Source organism: Pelodiscus sinensis, chromosome 3 (assembly GCF_049634645.1).
Source record: "Pelodiscus sinensis isolate JC-2024 chromosome 3, ASM4963464v1, whole genome shotgun sequence".
Classification (NCBI taxonomy): domain Eukaryota; kingdom Metazoa; phylum Chordata; order Testudines; family Trionychidae; genus Pelodiscus; species Pelodiscus sinensis.
Genome location: NC_134713.1, coordinates 1,594,513 through 1,610,593, shown reverse-complemented (window position 1 = coordinate 1,610,593; position 16,081 = coordinate 1,594,513). Strand labels below are relative to the sequence as shown.

Sequence of the window (16,081 nt, the reverse complement as noted above, 5' to 3'; positions counted from 1 at the left end):
GCTGTGCTAATCAGCTGGGCAGCATTTGCATCTCTCGAGCACTCGGCTTACAGGGAACATGCTAAAGCAACCCCGTGGGGCAGAAGCCACGAGCCTACCCATGCAGAGCCCCTTCCAGTGGTGACACCCTGAGCCTCCCCTGGCAATGAACAGAACAGGGCAATTTCAAATGATCTATCCCCTGTTGTCCAACCCCAGCTTCTGGCAGTCAGAGACTTAGGCGTCCCTTGAACACAGGGCTGCATCCCTGAGCATCTTGGCTAACAGTGATGGATGGACAAACCTCCATAGAATCATAGTATACTAGGACTGGAAGGGACCTCGAGAGGTCATCGAGTCCAGTCCCCTGCCCTCATGGCAGGACCAAGCACTGTCTAGACCATCCCTGATAGACATTTATCTAACCTGCTCTTAAATATCTCCAGAGATGGGGATTCCACAACCTCCCTGGGTAATTTATTCCAGTGTTTGACCACCCTGACAAAGTTTTTCCTAATGTCCAACCTAAACCTCCCTTGCTGCAGTTTAAGCCCATTGCTTCTTGTTCTATCCCCAGAGACCAGGAAGAACAATTTGTCTCTCTCCTCTTTGTGACACCCTTTTAGATACTTGAAAACCGCTCTCCTGTCCCCCCTCAATCTTCTCTTTTCCAAGCTAAACAAGCCCAATACTTTCAATCTTTCATTGCTCATGTTCTCTAGACCTTTAATCATTCTCGTTACTCTTCTCTGGACCCTCTCCAATTTCTCCACATCTTTCTTGAAATGTGCCCAGAACTGGGCACAATCCTCCAATTATCTAATTCTCTGAACCCAGTTAAACGTTTGGCCTTCACAGCATCCCTTGGCAAGGAGTTCCATGGGTTATTCCTGTGTTATGTGAAGAGCTCTGTGACGCGTGAACCTTCCACCAACAGAAGTTGGTCCAAAGAAAGTGGTTCCTTTAGCTGCGTGGGCACTGCCTGGGGCTGATCCCTAGTTTTGAACCTGTGACCCTCACTCCTGTCCCTGTTCTTCAATTTTTTGTCTCCTGCAAGCTCAGGTATACTGGGTCCACTGGCTCCGCCTACTTAGCTGGGGGCGGAGCCTTTTGAACAAACCCACCCACCTCCTTGCATTTCAATAACAATTAACTCTCCTTGTCTCTTTCATGCCCTGCAGACAGCTCCGCTGGAATGACCCTGCGAATGGTTCTCACCTGGAAAAAAAACCAACCCAGTAGGGCTGTCAATTGACATGTGTTAACGCAGTGGTCCCCAACGCGGTGCCCACGGGCGCCATTGCACCCGCTGGGGCATTTCTGTGCACCCACCGAATGATCTGGGTCAGCCCAGCGCACGGCGCATGCGTGGTGCCAGCCCTGGGCGTGTGGTGCATGGGCGGCCCCACCCCTGGGCACGTGGCACATGCACAGTGCTGGTTCCGGGCGCGCGGTGCATTCGTGGCCCTGCCCCTGGACGTGCAGTACATGAGCGGCCCCGCCCCAGACGTGTGATGTATGAGTGGCCCCTCCCCTGGGCGCCCGGCAGCCCCAAAAAGGTGGAGACCACTGCGTTAACGCCTGCGATCTAACACAGTCCAGGACCAACGCGTCAATCACAGGTGTTAATGCTGCACTGCCCCTTCGAAGTGCTGCTGCGGCGCTTCAAAGGGGCCGCCAACATGGAGCCTGGGATCAGCTGGGAACTCTCCAGCGGACCCTGGGCTCCACTGCCCCTTTGAAACGCACAGAGGTGGCATTTCAAAGGAGCAGCCACCTCACAGCTGAGCTGGGGATCAGCTGTGGGGGCCGCACCCTAGAAATGCCACCTCTGCACGTTTCAAAGGGGCAGTGGAGCCGCCTCTGAGCATTTCAAGGGGGCAGTGGAGCCCAGAGTGAGCTGGGGAGTCTCCAGCTGACCCCGGATTCTGGGGAAATGCCGCATGGAGCCTGGGTTTAGCTGAGGAGTTCCCAGCTGACCCGAGGTTCCGTTGCCACGTCGAACTCAGGATCAGCGGGGGAGTCCACAGCTGACCCAGGGCTCCAGGGCTGTCCCTTTCAAATGTGCGCGGAGTTGGTGTTCTAAAGGGGGCAGCCCTGGAGCCCGGAGTCAGCTGGGGATCCTCCCAATGATCCTGGGCTCCCCATGACAGCGGAACTCAGGGTCAGCTGGGCACTCCAGTCAATCCTCGGCTCCATGCAGCGCTGCCCCGTTGAAATGCAAAAGCAGCATTTCGAAGGGGAGGCACGTGATTAATCGTGCCATTAATCACAATACAATTTTTAATGGCACGATTAATTGCAATTAAACTTTTTAATCGCTTGACAGCCCTAAAAATCAGGGTTTTCTTTGCAGGGTTGCTGGATATTCTCCGTTTTGATGTTGACACATTTTAAAAGCAATGCTACCAGTTTAAATGTTCATTGTTGGGCAACATGTTGAGGTCAAAGCCCCGATTTCCCACGAATTATCCACTGAATTGTTCCCGTTTGGCAGCAGAAGGTGAGATACGTCTCAGAGGATTCGCTGTATTAGTCTGTAACTTTAAAACCAATGAGTGGTCCTGTGGCACCTTAGGGTATGTCTACACTACCACCCTAGTTCGAACTAGGGTGGTTAATGTAGGCAACCGGAGTTGCAAATGAAGCCCGGGATTTGAATTTCCTGGGCTTCATTTGCATGTTGCCGGGCGTCGCCATTTTTAAATGTCCGCTAGTTCGGACTCCGTGCCCACGGCTACACGCGGCACGGACTCCTCATGGAACGAGGTGTACAGGTAGTTCGGAATAGGAAGCCTAATCCGAACTACCTAGTCCGTGCCGCGTGTAGCCGCGGGCACGGAGTCCGAACTAGCGGACATTTAAAAATGGCGGCGCCCAGCAACATGCAAATTCAAATCCCGGGCTTCATTTGCAACTCCAGTTGCCTACATTAACCACCCTAGTTCGAACTAGGGTGGTACTGTAGCCATACCCTTAGAGACCAACCAAACTAGAATCATGAGCTTGGGTGGGCAAAACCCACTTCCTCAGATGGGCTGGAGTGGAACTAACAGAACTAAGAGTATGTCTACACTGCAGAGTTTTTCCAAAAAAAACTTCACTTACGCCCACACTGCAATCGCGTTCTTCCGAAAGCAAATCAAAAGAACAGAGGGGTTTTTCCGGCGTTGGTAACCCTCTTTCTACGAGGAAGGAGCCTTTTTCCGAAAGAGCTCTGTAGAAGCTATTTCATATTTAGCTAGAAGCCATTCTGTATAACAAAAAGCCATTTCAGTTTCTTGTGTCTGCACGAGGGAGTGAGCTGGCCTTCACCGAGGTGGGGAGAGACCAGAGGGATGCGCTGTTGGAATGTGTTAATGAACTATTTTGAGCTGAAGCTCGAACTCCCTTTTAACCTGTTTCTTTCTATGCTGATAATAATTCCTCTTTGAAGTTCTTTGATTTCTTGCCCTGACGTCAGACTTGTTTGGTTAAGGGTATAAAATACTAGGATTGATTGTATTAAGCAGCCTTACTGGACCCGGCTTTGCTGGGACCACGTTTGGCTCACTTTGCTTTTATTGGCTAATAAAACTGTCTGTTTAGCCGCGTAAACTGAGTGAGGCGTTTGCTTCGACAGCTCTTTCAGAAAAAGGCGTGTGTGGACAGGGAAGGGAGGGTTCTTTCGAAAGAAGAGGGAAGAGGAAAAAGCACAGGTGCCTTGGTGGCCACTCCATCCACAGTAATCACCGCTTACATGGGAGATAGCATCCATTCAGTGTGGACACTCTCTTTCAAAAAAGCAGATCACTTTTTCGATGTGCTTTTGCTGTGTGGATGCTCTCTTTCGGAAGAACATTTTTTGGAAGATCTCTTCTGGAAAAGCTTCTTCCGAAAAAAGCCTGCAGTCTAGATGTAGTCTGAGAGAGAGATACGACAGCAGCAGAAGTCGTAGATGACACCAAACTGGGTGGGTTGCAACTTCTTTGGAGGATAGGGACTGTGACGTAGTGGGGGTACCTGGCTGGTTTCTATGCTGCTGGCTCTGGGGTAACCCCCACTGGCTGCCGTGGGTACCACGACCCAGCAAAACAGGATGAGTCACTATGCAAACCAGTAGGGCCAGACACCCCCCATGGAGAGGAACAAAGGAAGGGGGAATGCTGCCCTGTCTGGGGGGCAGGGCTGGAAGAGAGTTAGTTGGCTGCTGGCTGGGAGCATGGAGGAGACAGCCTAGGGAAAGGGGCTGGAGTTTAGGGGCCCAGTCTCCCCCATCTCAAGGGGGCCTGAGGCATCCTAGCCCAGCTCTGTGACCAGATTACATCTGTGCTGTGCTGTATCCTGGAGAGGCAATAAACTTCCTCTATTCCACGGGCTGGTGCAGTCTGTTTGTGCCATTACGGGGTGCAGGAGACGGGGGACCCCAACGCGCCGTCACAGGGACATAATTCAAAATGACCTTAGCAAGTTAGAGAAATGGTCAGAGGTAAACAGGATGAGGTTTAATAAAGAGAAATGCAAAGTGCTCCACTTAGGAAGGAACAATCAGTTCCATACATACAAGATGGGAAGCGACTGTCTAGGAAGGAGCATGGCGGAAAGGGATCTAGGGGTCATTGTGGACCACAAGTTGAATATCAGTCAACAGTGTGATGCTGTTGCAAAAAAAGCAAATATGATTCTAGGTTGTATCAACAGGTGTGTTGTAAGCAAAACTCGTGAAGTCATTCTGCCGCTCTACTCTGCACTAGTTAGGCCTCAGCTGGAGTACTGTGTCCAGTTCTGGGCGCCACATTTCAAGAAAGATGTGGAGAAATTGGAAAGGGTCCAGAGAAGAGCGACAAGAATGATGAAAGGTCTAGAGAACATGACCTATGAAGCCAGGCTTCATGAACTGGGCTTGTTTAGTTTGGAAAAAAGAAGATTAAGGGGGGACATGAGAGCGGTTTTCAAATATCTAAAAGGGTGTCACAAGGAGGAAGGAGAAAATTTGTTCCTCTTGGTTTCTGAGGACAGGACAAGGAGTAATGGGCTTAAAGTGCAGCAGGGGAGGTTTAGATTGGACATTAGGAAAAAATTCCTAACTGTCAGGGTGGTCAAATATTGGAATAAATTGCCAAGGGAGGTGGTGGAATCTCCCTCTCTGGAGATATTTAAGAACAGGTTAGATAGACATCTGTCAGGGATGGTGTAGACGGAGCTTGGTCCTGCCTTGAGGGCGGGGGGCTGGACTCGATGACCTCTCGAGGTCCCTTCCAGTCCTATGATTCTATGATAAGTACCTGTCAGTTTCTCCCACCTGTAACATCTGCATTTCCTCATCAAAAGCTATGAATGGGACACATCCCGCCCACTTAAATAGCCTCATTAACATGGGTCCTACAAGGGACAGGTACTTCTGCTGTTATGTATAAATCTGCTGGTTTCTCTTATTTCCACTCCAATTCATCTGAGGAAGTGGGTTTTACCCATCCTGGAAGCTCATGATTCTATATATTTTGATTAGTCTCTACAGATGTGCCCCCCCCCAGCTTGCCTGAATTTGGCCCTAGAGGCTCGGGGTCCCCCCCCCAGCATTGGGGAGCCTACACTTGTGCTCCAGCCCCCTTCCTGCCCTACCATGGGGCTGGAGCATAGAGAATCTATTAGCCTGGGCCTCCCACGACTCTGGTGTGCGAGGGGAATGTGGAGCGTCTTTCTCCTTCTGTCAGGGCTTGCCTCTGAGGGTTTTTTCACACTTGTGTGCTGGCCCCTGACCCCAAAAAGGTTCCCCACCCCTGATCTAGACCATCCCTGACAGGTGTCCATCCTACCTGCTCTTACATATCTGCAGGGATGGAGATTCCACAACCTCCCTGGGCAATTTATTCCAGTGTTTCACCATCCTGACAGGTAGGAAGTTTTTCCTAATGTCCAACCTAAACCTCCCTTGCTGCAGTTTCAGCCCCTTGCTCTTTGTCTAGGGCAGCGGTTCTCAAACTTGTTGGGCTCCGGAGCCCTTTGCATGTGTAACAATGTATGCAGAGCCCCAGCGCTCCACTGATTGTATGTGTTGTACTTACAGAGGCTTCCAGTTTGTCAGCCTTGCGAGTCCCTGGAGATATCTCCGGCTCCACTGAGCACAATTTGAGAAACACTGGTCTAGGGTCACAAAGGTCAGAGTGACTCTCCCCGGCCTGGGAAGGCAGGGCCGGCCTGTCTCAGTGCAGGGGGGGTTGTGGCAGGCCGCCTGAGGGGTGGGGGGAGCCGGCAGGGAGCTGGCTGGCCTGCAGAGGGAGCCCTGGCTGGCGCGCCCCTCGCCGTCCCAGGCTGCTTTCGCTTTCTGTTTGCAGCCGGGAAATGTCTGGGCGCTGGCCCGGCAGCCCAAGGGGGTCAGGGGACAGGAGCCCGGGCTCCGGAGCCGGCGCAGCGGAGCCAAGCGGCGGCGGGGCGAACTCCGAGTCCGTGCGCCCAGCTGGCCAAGACGCGGAGACCGAGTCCGTGCGCCCAGGTGGCCAAGACGCGGAGACCGAGTCCGTGCGCCCAGCTGGCCAGGGCGCGGAGGCGGAGACCTGCAGGGGCCCGGCGCAGTGGGACTGCGGAGAGGAGACGCCGCCGGCTTCCCCGGGCTCGGAGTCAGCTAGTTCCGCCGGCCGGTGCCTGGGAGCCGCTTCGGGCGAGCGCGCTGGGCTCGGGAGCGGAGCGGAGCCGGGGGACCCGGTAGGGCCCGGCCCGGAGGCGCACAGCTTCGCGGCGCAGGGGCACGACGCTGACCCGAGGGGAGTCGTCCTCATGGCCTGGCTGCTCTCCGTTTTCGGGAGGGGCACCGAGGCGGCCGGCCGCCGGGACCGGCCAGGCGAGGAGCCGGACACTCAGGTGAGGACCGGGCTCGGAGGCCCTTTTTGGGACTGGGGCGCGTTCCCCGTCTGAACAATCCCTGGGAGAGGTTTGCCCTGTGCTCCCCCTTGGCTGCGGGTGTGGCAGGCCGTGGCTAACCCGCTGCTGCGCTCCACCCCAGAGCTGGCTGCATGGCAGGGCTGGGTGGAAAGGCACAGCTAAGGGGGCCGACCTACCCCTGGAGTGGGTAACCCGGGGGGCGGGGTGTAAGCGCTGTTGCCCCGGTATTTCAGAGGGGCTGTGCAGTGGGTCTGAGCCCACTGGGTGCTGGAATGACTTTCGAATGGGCTTCCCCCCACCGCTCCCTCCCTAGCTGACTAGGACTTTTAAAATAATCCCCCCAGTGACATACTAAGTTGCAGGAAGTGTTGAGAGGCCTCCCTTGTGTTGATTTTGCTGGAAGGTTCGGCGCCTAAATACCTGGCAGGATTTGAGCCTAAGTCCCTTGACACCCAGGAATCTCGCAGCTCAGATTTCACTCCACGCTCGGGAGGGCCCCTTGTCGCGTCGGACCCCTGGATAACGCAGGCCGGAGCCCTGCCCCAGAAGCATTCCCAGATCAGCGCTTTTAGGGAACCACGCTCGATGGAAACGTTGTCTGGGATGGCTAATTCCTGCAGCCCGTGGGCAGCCTTCCAAGGGAAGTGGTGGGGGCAAAAGATCTATCTGGTTTCAAGATTAAGCTAGATGGGTTTATGAAGGGGATGGTTTGATGGGATAACATGATCTTGGTAACTAATTGACCTTTCGCTATCGGTGGTAAATAGGCCAATGGAGGGATGATAGGAGTTACTATAGAGAACTTTCTGGGTGTCTGGCTGGTGAGTCTTGCCCACATGCTCAGGGTTTAGCTGATCGCCATATTTGGGGTCGGGAACGAATTTTCCTCCAGGGTAGATTGGCAGAGGCCCTGGAGGTTTTTCGCCTTCCTCTGTAGCATGGGGCACGGATCACAGCTGGAGGATTCTCTGCATCTTGGGGTCTTTAAACCATTTGAGACCTTCATCATCTGAGATGTAGGTGAGAGGATTATTCCAGGAGTGGGTGGGTGAGATTCTGTGGCCTGCATTAAGAACATAAAAATGGCCGTCCTCCTCTTTTCTAAGCTGAAGTCCCCATCTCTTTACTCTCTCACCATATGGGACCCGCTCCAAACCCCTCCACATTTTTGTTGCCCTTCTCTGAATCTTTTCCAATGCCAGGAGATCTGTTTTTGAGATGCTGCGACTACACCTGGACACAGTTTTCAAGCTGGGGCCTGGTGATTAGAAGGGATGCAGGGCTCCGCGGCAGCAAGAGATCCAGAGTCCAGATCCCTTTAAATGGCTGCTGGCGAGCCACGGCGGCATGGGTTGGGCAGTGCCGAAGCGCTAATTGGGAGAAGGCTGACCTCCCAACCCTCCCCCTTTCACCCATGGCTCCACCCCTTTTGTCTGAGGCCCCGCCCCTTTTGCCCAAGTTGTGGACTTACGATGGATTTATACAAGAGCCATAAGATAGTCTCCGTCTTATTCTCTCTCTCTTTTTTAATGATTCCTAACATTCTGTTTGCTTTTTCCACTGCCGCTGCCCACTGCGTGGACGTCTTCAGAGAACTATCCACAATGGCTGTGTCTACACTGACGCGATCTTGCGCAAAAGTGGCTGCTCTTGTGCAAAAACTTGCTGCCTGTCTACACTAGACACGAGTTCTTGTGCAAGTAAACTGACGTTCTAATGTATAAAATCAGGGCTTCTTGCACCAGAACTCTGACGCTCCCGCTCAGGAATAAGCCCTTTTGTGCAACTGTTCTTGTGCAAGAGGCCAGTGTAGTCAGGCAATGTGAATTTCTTGCACAAGAAAGCCCTGTGGTTAAAATGGCCATCGGAGCTTTCTTCCGCAAGAGAGCGTCTGTACTGGCACGGATGCTCTGTGCAAAAGCACATGCCAGTGGAGACGCTCTCTTCTGGAAGAGTTTTTGCACAAGAACTCTTCTGCAAAAGAGTTCTTGTGCAAGAAGCTGCCAGTGTAGATGTAGCCAATGACTCCAAGATCTCTTTCCTGATTAGTTGTAGCTAAATTAGCCCCCATCATATTATATGTATAGTTGGGGTTATTTTTCCCAACGTGCCTTACTTTATACTTATCCACATTAAATTTCATTTGCCATGTTGTTGCCCAGTCACTTAATTTGGTGAGATCTTTTTGAAGCTCGTCACAGTCTGCTTTGGTCTTAACTACCTTGAGAAGTTTAATGTCGTCTGCAAACTTTGTCACCTCACTGTTTACCCTTTTCTCGAGATCATTTATGAATAAGTTGAATAGGATTGGTCCTAGGACTTGGGGGACACCACTGGTTACCCATCTCCATTCTGAAAATTTACCATTTATTCCTATCCTTTGTTTCCTGCTTTTAACCAGTTCTCAGTCCATGAAAGGATCTTCCCTCTTATCCCATGACAACTTAATTTACGTAAGAGCCTTTGGTGAGGGACCTTGTCAAAGGCTTTCTGAAAATCTAAGTATACTATATCTACTGGATCCCCCTTGTCTGCATGTTTGTTAACCCCTTCAAAGAACTCTAATAGATTAGTAAGACAGGATTTCCCTTTACAGAAACCATGTTGACTTTTGCCCAACAAATTATGTTCTTCTATGTGTCTGACAATTTTATTCTTTACTCTTGCTTCGACTAATTTGCCCGGTACTGAAGTTAGACTTACCGGTCTGTAATTGCCGGATCGCCTCTAGAGCCCTTTTTAAATATTGGTGTTGCATTAGCGATCTTCCAGTCCTTGGGTACAGAAGCTGATTTCAAGGCTAGGTTACAAACCACAGTGAATAGTTTCGCAATTTCACATTTGAGTTTTCAGAACTCTCGGGTGAATGGCATCCGGTCCCGGTGACTTGTTACTGTTCAGTTTATCAATTAATTCCAAAACCTTCTCTAATGACACTTCCATCTGTGACAAGTCCTCAGATTTGTCACCTACAAAGGACAGGTCAGGTTTGGGAATCTCCCTAACATCTTAGCCGTGAAGACTGAAGCAAAGAAATCATTTAGGCTGTGTCTACACTCGCGGCTTCTTGCGCAAGAACATCTTGCACAAGTGTTCTTGTGCAAGAACTCTTGCACAAGAACACGTCCACTCTGCCACGTGCGAGCTGTGCTTTTGCGCAAGATCTCCCATGGCAGTGTGGACGCTCTCTTGTGCAAGAAAGCTCTGCTGGCCATTTTCGCCATAGGGCTTTCTTGCGCAAGAAATCCCTGCCGAGCGTCCACACTGCCCTCTTGCGCAAGAGCTCCTGCACAAGAGGGCTTACACCTGTCAAAAAAGAGCATAGCTCTTGCGCAAGGAGCCCCCTCTTACCACGCCGTACTGTAAATTTCCTTGCGCAAGAGCACACGGGCAGTGTGGACGCTCTGCGGATACTTGCACAAGAACGGCCGTACTTGTGCAAGAAGCTGCGAGTGTAGACATAGCCTTAGTTTCTCCTCAATGACTTTATCGTCTTTAAGTGCTCCTTTTGTATCTTGATCGTCCAGGGGCCCCACGGGTTGCTTAGCAGGCTTCCTGCTTCTGATGTACTTAAAAAACATTTTGTTATTACCTTTGGAGTTTTTGGCTAGCTGTTCTTCACACTCCTTTTTGGTTTTTCTTATTACCTTTTTACACTTCATTTGGCAATGTTTATGCTCCTTTCTATTTTCCTCACTAGCATTTGACTTCCACTTTTTAAACGATGCCTTTTTATCTCTCTCTGCTTCTTGTACGTGGTTGCTAAGCCATGGTGGCTCTTTAGTTCCTCTACTGTGGTTTTTAATTCGGGGTGTACATTTAAGTTGGGCCTCTATTGCGGTGTCTTTGAAAAATGTCCATGCAGCTTGCAGGGATTTTACTTTTGTCACTATCTTTTTATTTCTGTTTAACTAACTTCCTCATTTGTGCATCGTTCCCCTTTCTGAAATTAAACGCGACAGTGCTGGACTGCTGAGGGGTTCTTCCCACCACAGGAACGATACATGTTATTATATTATGGTCGCTATTTCCAAGCGGCCCCTCCAGCTGAGCCCCCCGACACCTTCTCCAGGGCCCCGGCAATTCTGCCGGCAGCCTGCCCGTGAAGCTACCGCTTGTCTCTTCGGCTTTCAGCTTGACTCTCACCATGAACAGGAGGCAGCCGGAATGGCGCTCGAGATCCGGAGGACGGTGGAGAGGCTGCAGGCCCAGCTGGAGGTGAGGGACTGTCCGACCCTTCGATGTCACTGAGACGTGACCGACCTGGTAAAATCTCCAGCCAGGCGTGGAGACAGAGCAAGACACACCCGGGGCGATGCTGTGCCCATCCCGGCGGCTCCTGCCTGGGCCCATATGCATCATCCGGGGCTGGGGGGGGGGAACGTTAACTAGAAAATACGTCTCTCGTTTCTATCTGATGCGGCAGGGCCGGGCCAAGATTGCGCCCGGTGCTGTACAAAGCATAGCACAGAGTTCTCAGGAGTTGTGATCAAAGGACCAGGGGGCCGGGTAGCGGGAGAGCCCCCTTTCTTTCCTGATTGCTCTCTTGACCACCCCCAATGGCGCGTGGGAAGCTCTTGCCCCCACGTCCCTGCGTTTGGGATGCTCGGCTCAGGACATGTTTCTCCCTCTCGTGCCGCCGGCAGGGAGAACAGAAGGGTTGTTGTCCCCCAGGGATACACACACGGGTCAGCACAGGAACCCGGAGCAGCCAGGACAGTCCATCTTAGCGAGAGGGAGGGCCAGAGCCAACGGCCCTGCCCCCCAAGCCAGCACGACTCACTCTCACCCCCAGCAGCGCATCTCTCTGGCAGCCAGCCCCACTTCCTGGGCACACAGGGTCACCTGGTCACCCCCCCCCCCCCCCCAGCTCGGAAAGCATCCGCCATTGGGAACAGGCAGGAGGCAGCCCCACCAAAATTCCCACCACCATCTCGCTGTTGGTTCTGCGCCCAGGGAAACTGAGGCATGCACGCGGCACCGCCACAGGGCCGTGGGTATTGCATGCAGTCGACCAGAGCGCGCCCGTGGGAGCTGAGCCATGTGGCCCAGTGCAGCGCCCCCCCCGGGGGGGACACCGTCATGCCGCTACCAAGGTCCTGCTACTGGCGTGGCTGGCTGGATGTGAGGGGAAGCATCCAGACCACGGCTAGATAGGACCCTGTGGCTGGCCTGGCCTGACCCTCTGGGGTCGGATGGCGCTCGGTGCCGGTCAGTTTCTTCTCAGCTACTGGGGGGTCCTGAGCACGTCCCGGAGGGCGGCGGATTTGTCCCCCAACACCGTGCCATCAGGGATGTCAAATCCCGTTTAATTAGTTAATGGGTTAACCAATCAGTTGAACAGGTTAACTGATTACATGGGGCCAGGCCAGAGTGACCCCCCCCCCCCATGGCTGGGCTGGCGCGGCCCGAGGGGGACCACAGGCAGATGGCTGCTCCCGGGTAGCAGTTAACCAAAACCCAGGAAGCATCACCCGTTCAGGTGGATGCTTACCGGGTAGCCAGTGAATCGGTTATCTGTTTCCATCCCTAATGCGGACGTGCTGGTATCCCCATTGTACAGCTGGGGAGAGTGAGGCACAGAGAAACAGCTGGGAGTTAGACGCCTGCACCCCTGGGAGGATCCGGGCCTGCCTGAGGGACTTCAGGGTCACGCAGCGACTCCGGGACAGACCCGCGGAGTCCTGGTCCCTGGCCAGGCCGGGCCTGCGCTGTCTCCCTGTGTGCAGAGGGGGTGAACAGCTCTACGTCCCCACCCTCCTTGCAGGCTCTGAAAGGTTCCTCGAACCCGGAAACGCTGGAATTCCTCCAGACCCTAGAAGCGCCCCTCCGCGTGGCCAGCGGCATGCTCACGGAGAACCAGAGGCTCCGGCGGGAGGTGGAGGAGCTGAAGGGCAGGTTGGCAGCCCCATCGCCCCTGGAGCCAGCCAGCCTGCCCCCAGCGCCCTGCACGTCGCCCCCCTGGGCCACCCAGAGAACAGGTAAGCAGCAGCCTGCCCTGGGCCGGCGCTCCCCAAGCAGGCTAGCGGCGCCTGGGGAGAGCTGGAACGGGGGTCCCTTTGCCCTGGCCGGGCGGGGACCAGAGACCTAAAGCCAGGCAAGCGGAGGCAGCAGCGGAGCTCCAGGACAATGGGGCTGTGGCCTCCAACTGGCTGAAAGACCCTCCTGCAGCCCCCCCAGAATGCAGGGACCCCACGGCAGGACCCAGCACCGGCTGGGCCATCCCTGCCAGGCGTCTGTCCAACCAGCTCTGAAATATCTCAGGGATGGAGACTCCACAACCCCCCAGGCCAGGGCTGTTACATTTTGGTTAATCAGCTAATTGAGGAGTTGATGGAATTTCAATTGACTCTCACTTAGTCGATAAGGGGTAGGGTGGGGCGCTTGCTCTCCGGGCTGCACCTCTGCCTTTGAAGTGGAGCTAGAGCTGCCCAAGGGGAGGAGGGCGGAAAATGGTTCCCCTTGGCCTCTGAGGACAGGACAGGAAGCAACGGGCTGAAACTGCAGCAAGGGAGGTTGAGGTTGGACATTAGGAAAAACTTCCTGCCTGTCAGGGTGGTGAAACACTGGGATAAGTTGCCTGGGGGGTTGTGGAATCTCCATCCCTGGAGAGATTTCAGAGCAGGTTGGACAGACGCCTGTCAGGGATGGTCCAGACGGTCCTGGCGTGAGGGCAGGGGGTTGGACTTGGTGACTTCTCGAGGGTCCTTCCAGCTGTAGGCTTCTGAGATCCTGCCCCACGGCCCAGCCAGGCACGTTGTCCTACCCAGGCTCTGACTCCGGCTGTTTATTTACCAGCAATTCAAGGTCTGCCTGCTTCGTCCCCAGCGCCGGCGCAGACAGACAGCTCCCGCGCCGAGTTGATTTTGCCCCCCAGTCCTCGGTCTCCTTTCTCCCTGCTGTCCAAAGTCTGACCCCTCTGCCCAGGCTCCTGGCAGGAGCTGCCAGCTGACCTGTGGGCTTTGGGCAGCTACTGCCCTCAAAGCTGGTGTAGCCCAGGCCTGGCTTTCCAGCCCTTGCAGGGGTGTCAGAAGAACAGATGGCCGGGGGTTGGCATTCCTGGGTCCACGGGGCAGGGGTGCAGGTGCCAGTAGACACACAGCCTAGCCCCCTGCATCCCCTCCTCAGTTAAGTGATACTTGAGATGAGAGGTACCTGTTTAGCAGGGTTAAAGGCACCAGCCCCCTTGGGGAGCAGTGTGTGTGACCGTAGGGGAGCCACCCTCACGAGCAGCAGTATTAGGGCTCTTACCCCTTTGGATTTCCACCACCAGGGGGCAGACACACGCACATCCCCAGGGCTAAGCCTGCACTGTCTCTCACCCGCCCCTTCTGCCAGCCTTACCCCTACAGGTCCGGGTGAGCGGCAAGACGGCCGGCTGCGAGCGGCAGTTCCTGGACCAGCTGGCTCAGCTCCTGGCAGCCCAGGGCATCTCCCTACAGCCGGGGGCGTACAAGCCCCACTCCAGCCACCCGCTGCTGCTCTTCTGCCCTGTCTCGTCCCGCCCGGGCACCGACATCAGCAACGCGCTGGAGGGGATCCCAGGTGAGTGACCCCAGCTCCTGCCAGCACCCCCCGCCCACCTCCCTTAAACCAGTTGGGGAGCTAGATCGATGGACGGGGCCCAAAGGGTAAATTAAAATAAAAAATAAATGAATGGAGATTGCCTATCTCCTAGGTGGAGTTGAGTCCAGTCCCCTGCCTTCACAGCAGGACCAAGTACCATCCTGGACAAATTTTTGCCCCAGATCCCTCAGTGGCCTCCACAAGGATTGAACTCACAACCCTGGGGTTAGCAGGCCAATGCTCAAACCACTGAGCTACCCCTCCCCTCCAGTCTTGAACTGGGCAGGGATGCACCTGGCTTGAAGAGCACAGTCCCAGCTTGCAGCCCCAGTTCTGGGCTCCCCTCCCCGGCAGCCCTTTACGCTGTCCTCCCCTTTGGGCTCTGCCCCCTAACTTACAGGGGTAGATCAGCCCCTACGCACCACAGCCCAGGGCTCCAGGAGTCAAGGGGGGGGGGGGGGGGATAGAAAAAATCCACCCCTGCCTGCAGAACCCTGGAGGCCCCTAGCTCTGACCCCCCATGGGGCTGGCAGAAGCTCCCCTGTTCTGGAGGGGAAGCTGCCCGGTGGAAGTAGCTGCTGCCCCCTAGCAGAAGGGGGAGGGGGGAGAAGAGAGCAGGCCCAGGGTGCAGGCAGGGGGATCTCAGCTCCTGCAGGGGTGAGGGGGGCTCTTGGTTCAGCCTGTGCCCCTGACGCTGTTCTCTCCTGCCCAGCGGCCAGGCGGGCCCTCCTGGTGGTGCTGCACCACCAGCCCAACGAGCGGGCCGAGCTCTACGCCAACAGCCAGCGGGAGGCCCGGCACGCGGGCCTGCTGGGCGCCGTGGACGGCTGCTTCTCCACCCAGTCCGGGTTCTACCCCTGCCAGGCCAACACCGCTGCCCTCGCCTCCGCTGCCGCCACCCTCCGGCGCCTGGCCCTGGGCGGCTGCTAGCGGGCAGCCGGGTCTGTACGCCAGTCCTGTCCTTCCTAGCAGGGCACCCCCCCCCAGCAGAACCTCCACTCAGGCTAACGCTGTGGCCAAGGGGCCGCGCCTGCCGCTTCACACTCCAGCCTGGAGCCAACTGGACTGGGGAAGGGGGGGGGTTGCTACAGCTGGGACAGTTTTGGTTCACAGTGTGGGAGAAAAGTCAAATAACTCCAATTGTGTCTAAGGGGGGAGTGTGCAGGAAATCCAAACTCTCTAAAAGAAAACTGCTGTGAGGGTTAAAAGTTTTCCAGGCCTCTCTCCCTGATTTCTCTGTTACAAATTAGCTCTAATCACGACCCTTCCAATGCCTCCTATCTCAAGTTCATGGAGACTCCTGGTCTGTCACAATTTGTCATGTAAACCCTTGTCTATGTCACAGTTTGCCTTGTAGACTCCTCCACTCAAGTTCTCATGTGGCTTTGTTCTGTAAAACTGACTTTAGCACTCCTGGTGTGAACAGAAACGGCTCCGAGTACTTCTGCTGAGACTTTAACGTATCAAAGAAAACAAACAACTGAACTGTCTGAGCATACTGTATAAAGGATCCAAAAGCCTGTATCTCAGGGCTGACGGCTATTGTTCTCTGGTAGCTGTCAGCCTGCATAATAAAGTTTTTCCTTCTAGGTTTCTCTCCTGCCTCACTGATTTGACCTCCTGCCTCGGACCCTTCTGGGGGCTCTGTACCCCAGGGGAACAAGATTTTCCCCCACAA

General features: G+C 54.6%; 1 protein-coding gene across 2 annotated transcripts; it reads left to right on the top strand.

The window, feature by feature from the left end:
• The first annotated feature begins 6,230 nt into the window (after nucleotides 1–6,230).
• LOC142828104 (uncharacterized) lies at nucleotides 6,231–15,992 on the top strand. 2 transcript variants are annotated; one of them, XM_075925961.1, is made up of 5 exons: nucleotides 6,231–6,816; nucleotides 10,993–11,055; nucleotides 12,605–12,818; nucleotides 14,176–14,382; nucleotides 15,116–15,992. In XM_075925961.1, the coding sequence occupies exons 1-5, from the start codon at nucleotides 6,301–6,303 to the stop codon at nucleotides 15,331–15,333; spliced, it is 1,218 nt and encodes a 405-aa protein (XP_075782076.1). In that variant the 5' UTR covers nucleotides 6,231–6,300; the 3' UTR covers nucleotides 15,334–15,992. The 2 variants fall into 2 exon arrangements, with proteins under 2 accessions (XP_075782076.1, XP_075782075.1); XM_075925960.1 differs by having other exon boundaries at nucleotides 6,237–6,816; nucleotides 10,972–11,055.
• The last annotated feature ends 89 nt before the right edge of the window (nucleotides 15,993–16,081 follow it).

What these genes read in the sequence shown, in the direction of transcription:
- LOC142828104 (XM_075925960.1), top strand. Translation starts at nt 6,301, where the DNA reads ATGTCTGGGCGCTGGCCCGGCAGCCCAAGGGGGTCAGGGGACAGGAGC. An exon ending in GCGAGGAGCCGGACACTCAG is followed by an intron (nt 6,817 to 10,971) that starts GTGAGGACCGGG and finishes TTCGGCTTTCAG; the next exon opens with CTTGACTCTCACCATGAACA. An exon ending in GGCTGCAGGCCCAGCTGGAG is followed by an intron (nt 11,056 to 12,604) that starts GTGAGGGACTGT and finishes CCCTCCTTGCAG; the next exon opens with GCTCTGAAAGGTTCCTCGAA.